The 4,972-nt window shown below is 34.4% G+C and overlaps 1 protein-coding gene across 1 annotated transcript; it reads left to right on the forward strand.

The window, feature by feature from the left end:
* Positions 1–2,023: 2,023 nt before the first annotated feature.
* Positions 2,024–4,318, forward strand: LOC113755440 (actin-related protein 7-like; the record flags this gene model as incomplete). The annotated part of the gene is made up of 3 exons (XM_027299444.1): positions 2,024–2,227; positions 3,074–3,289; positions 4,177–4,318. Coding segments are annotated over exons 1-3 (436 nt in total), but the record flags the coding sequence as incomplete, so codon positions are not given.
* Between the last annotated feature and the right edge of the window lie 654 nt (positions 4,319–4,972).

A 4,972-nucleotide genomic window follows, 5' to 3' on the forward strand; every position in this document is an offset into this window, starting at 1 on the left:
AGTTGAAGATCCTCTTACTCTTTTATACATGCCAATTTAAGGCACTTCTCAAATTGTAGAAACCCCCAATATTCTAGTAACAGTATTTACATCTTAGTTAGAATTTTTCATAAATTTTCAGTAGGAGTCTGCATCATCTGAGAATTGTAAGTCTATTCTTTTATCATATATTTTTATATTTGTAATTGTATGTTATCCATTTGATAAAATATGGAATGATGTAATAGCAAAATCAAGAATTCTTCTATTAATTAGTTTATTTTATTTCATATGCTGAAATTATAGATTAATTTTGGAAGGCTCCTGAGTCTATACTATGTCTGAAACTACCTGTCTAAGTATCAAATTTATTCATAGGTAAAAAAGGACCTTTTGAATCGGAACATGCACAAAGAAAATAAAAAATAATTTTAGTATGAGAAAAAGATAAATTTGTTATTAGTGACTGGGAAATCCTTACTTGAATCAAAATTATAGGCGAGGAACTTTTAAAGAAAAAAAATAGAAATAACAAATCTAATAGTAATATTCTTTGTTAAATTTGATAGAATTCTTTTTTCACTAACACTAGCGCTCTAAATATTCTATGAATTAATCTTATATACACTGTCAGTATATACACTATTACTATTAGATATATGACACATGTGCAAAATTTAAATTTAAAATTTAAAATTTACTCATGTGTCATCTATCTAACCATGATTGTGTATATATTGACCGTGTATATGAAATTTACGGGAAAATGGCCAAATTCATCCCTGAACTTTTTCCTAGTGTTGATTTAGTTCCTAATTTTTATTTCTGACCAATTTGATACGTAAACTTATATTGCGGCTCTAATTAAGGACCTCCGCAACAGCGCCACCACAGAACATCGATTTAGTTCTTGATAGACCGAACAAATAAGGGTATTTTGGTATTTTTGGATTATCTTCTTCCTCCACCACCAAACTCCATGGCCTGCCACCCACCTCTCCCTTGGGACATGAGAAGCGAAGTGCAGTAGTAGTAAAATTTTCTTTTGAAGGACAATTGCCCGAGGAAATGATACATTTTTATGACATTCAGGAAATCTAACAATGAGAAAAATAACTGAAAGTATACTATGGATAACAAATCCCAATGTTCAACGAACTGAGGAGAAAAGCCAAAGACTTCTAATATTGAACTTGGGTCTTTCAAAATGTTCTTATGCAGTCACCTTTTTAAATGTTTGAATTGCAAGATCAACTTTTGGAATAGAAATCTTATCCTATGAAGTGAGTTCGAATGGAAAGCTTTTCTCTCTTCCTTTAATCTAGGATTTTTGCAAGATTTGGTTTTGAAAGTTTTTTTCTCTTCCTTTAATCTGGGAACTTTGGCTTTTTATCTTTTTGACTTTTCTTTGATGGAATGAGATCAAGAGATGCAGCATTAGTAAGGGGATAGGAAGAGAGTGATAGACAAAAAGGAAAGGGAATAGGAGGGGGTGGTGGCGGTGGCAAAGAGGAGAGTGGTGACGATGGTAGAGATAGGGGAGAGGTAAGGTAGGGGAAGAGGAAATAAATTAAAATAAAAATTTTAAAAATACCTCAAAAAAGTTTTAAATATTAAAATACCCCAAAAACTAATGATTTTTTTATTTACTTGGTTTTATTAACATCTATAATTGAAGTTCCCAAAATATCCCTATTTAGCTATTCAATTAGAGGTTCGACTTCTTTTACGTGGTGGCGTTGCCTCGAAAGTCCTTAATTAGAACCACAACATATATTCACATGTCAAATTGGCAAGAAATAAAAATTAGCGACAAAATCAGCACTAATAAAAAGTTTAGGGAAGAATTTGGCCATTTTCCCAAAATTTACTCATATTCTATACTCGAAACTTGCATCGCTCTCACTTTTCGGGTCCCATTTTCAGCCCAAGTGAAGTCGGGTTTCAATTAGAACCCGTGTGGGTTGACTTAAGATTTGGAATTACCCGAAAATGGGTAAAACCGTTTTCTATTTCAATTTTCAAATGAACAAACGAAAAGGGAGGGATTATTTCAGTTGAAAAAAAAAAACACTTTTTAGCCTTTTACCTATCTCAGTACCTCTACTTCCCAGTCTCCATTGTGCTCCCGCCGCCCGACGGCGCCGTTGAACTGTTCTTCGCCGGTAAAATGGAGGCAGTGGTAGTGGATGCCGGCTCTAAGCTCCTCAAAGCCGGCTTTGCAATTCCTGATCAGGCTCCTTCCATGGTATGCTGATCATTCTTTTCCCACTTCCATTGTCGCCTCTCTCCTTCCATTAATCCGACAAAAATATGATAGAAAGTAATTGGGGGAAAAAACCGTGCGTTTTTTTCTCGGTCTGCATAGTTCTTCAATCTTTAGCTGAAAAGTTCTCATTTTTGGATTAATTTTTATTGTTATGTCGAAATGAGGAGTGAGGATTCCAAAAATTAGGGTTATGTTCATTCCGAGTAACTTAAGTAATTCATGTTTAAGTTGAATTTTTTATGTAGCTTTTTCTAATGAAGAATCATGTTTGAAGTCTACCGTTCTTGCAAATTGATGCGGCAAGCTATAGGAAACTTGGGGGTTTTAATCCGGTTGTTATTGAACCTCAGTTGCATTCTTGGGTAAGCTTTGTTGGGAAAACATTATGTGCAGATTAGTAAAAATAAGTTGGAAACCGAAATCTCAGGCCTTTAAGACTTTATCTGCAAGTCAGTTCAATTTGAGCTGAAATTTTCTTGTTATGTCAACAATACTGATGTGAACATGTAAAATACAGCTACAAACAGAAGGGGGAAAAATCCTCCTACTTAATTCCAAGTGGAGCAAAATATTTCATGAATTTTGAGCTGGTTATTATCTAGATAACTTCTTCCGACTAAAACGGTATCATGTGTCCAAGGTTGAAACCATTCTCCCACTCTAAAAATGGAAAAAGCCCAGAAAGTCGTTTGAAATATGTTTTGTTTTGTTGTTTGATGATCACAGATGTTATAGGTGTTATCTTTTTGTGGCTTTCTAGTCCTTTGGTTTATTCTTTAGTGTTTGGAAGGATGGTGTTTAACGTGATTTAAATGAATGCTTTAGATAATTCCGACACAAATGAAACGGATGCCTATAGATGCTTCATTAGATGATCCTTCCTTGGTTGAAGATATAACGGTGGATCCAATTGTCCGAGGTTTTGTTAAAGATTGGGATGCCATGGAAGATTTATTGCACCATGTTCTTTATACTGGCCTTGGGTGGGAAATGGGCAATGAAGGCCAAATTTTATTCACAGATCCACTTTGCACTCCCAAGGTCTGATCCTTTCTCCCTCTCTCTCTCTCTCTCTATATATATATATATATATATATATATATATCTTTATATATAAAAACATATAGATTTTAGCACCTTGACATACATATCTTTAGTGTCATGTGAAAGGAAAAAATGTATCTTTATTTTGAAAAGCTACCAAGAACTTGCTGTATGTGTGTATTAGATTATAATTCATTCAAACTGGAAATATATGGCATATGTACATTCATACTCATTCTCATTCACATATGACTAGAGACTAGAAGAAAAAAATGATGGAAGTGATTTTTTCATGGTTTTGGCTTCATATTTGGGTACACCATTGTGTTTCTTAGTCAGTGGTTGATCTTGTGCTGCAGAGTAGTGCTGTATGATGATTCCCTCGTGAGATTGTTTCATTTCTATAGATTATGTCCAATGCTTTTAGTGATTCAGGATGGGTAGCCTATCATGAAGTATGTTGTAGTCATGATGTCTACTTTTCAATTTCGAACTATTAAAAGCTTTGACATCTATGTTTATGTGAGTAGATAAATGTTTTTAAAAAACAAGGTACTTTCATAAGGCCAGGTCTTTGGTAATTTTACGTGCCATTGCACTGTGGCTATGTTGGGAACTTTTTATGTTTGAACTATTAAATAATCGTTGTCCATGTCTATGTGATGAGTTAAATGTTCTGAAAGCTAAGAGAGGTGATTTCATAAGGCCCACTGATATGTAAGTTATGTTGCATTATGCTGAGGCTGGGTTAAGAAGTTGCTAAAATTTTCTTAGATACCAAGAACTACTTTGTAGATACTTATGTTTCATGAAGTGTACAAAATCATGTATCATTCATTCCTTATTCAACGTTTAACATGCCTATAACGGTTTGATGGTTTCAGGCTGTTAGGGAACAGTTGGTGCAATTGATGTTTGAAACATTTAACATCTCTGGCTTTTATGCTTCTGAGCAAGCAGTGTTGTCGCTTTATGCAGTAGGGCGCATCTCAGGCTGCACGGTTGATATTGGTCATGGGAAGATTGGTATGTTAATTAACTGCCCTTTAGTACGTAAATCTTGCTGCTTTTGATTTTCTCATAAACTCAAACTACTCAGTTTAAAAAAAGATAATGCAAAAGTACCTTTAGAGGAAACACTCCCTAAACTCAGAACTGGGATTTTTGCTATTGACATCAACTGAATCTTATTTCATCAAATGGTTGTGATGCTGAATTACCAATCTAAAGATTCACCTGGTTATTACGTACTACTAGGAACATTTCTTGACATATAGAATAGTCCTTGAGCACCTGTTGCATGCGGATTTAGTTTTCCTCTCAAGGTGGAATGCCAATTCTAAGCTGGCTCAAAGTCTTAACCCCCTTCATACCTTGAGATCATCTCTTTACCTACCCCTACACAATTGTGTTCTGATGAATCAAATTTCTTGGTATATTTCTTATTCTTTTTTTCATGAACTTTTGAATACAATTTTTGTTCCTTATCTAATGCGCGACTTTGTTTTTAATATATTTATTAGTACATCTGATGCAATACAGAGTGATATGAGGCTTCTGGAGTTTGTCATGATGCCCTTGTAGTGATTGCATCTTTTAGGATCATTTAGTTTTCACATGATTACAGCTTTACCATTTCAGTGCTGCTTATATTAGCATGTATTGCCTCGATTTGTGTCT

The sequence above is a fragment of the Coffea eugenioides genome, unplaced genomic scaffold (genome assembly GCF_003713205.1).
Source record: "Coffea eugenioides isolate CCC68of unplaced genomic scaffold, Ceug_1.0 ScVebR1_1482;HRSCAF=2338, whole genome shotgun sequence".
Lineage (NCBI taxonomy): Eukaryota > Viridiplantae > Streptophyta > Magnoliopsida > Gentianales > Rubiaceae > Coffea > Coffea eugenioides.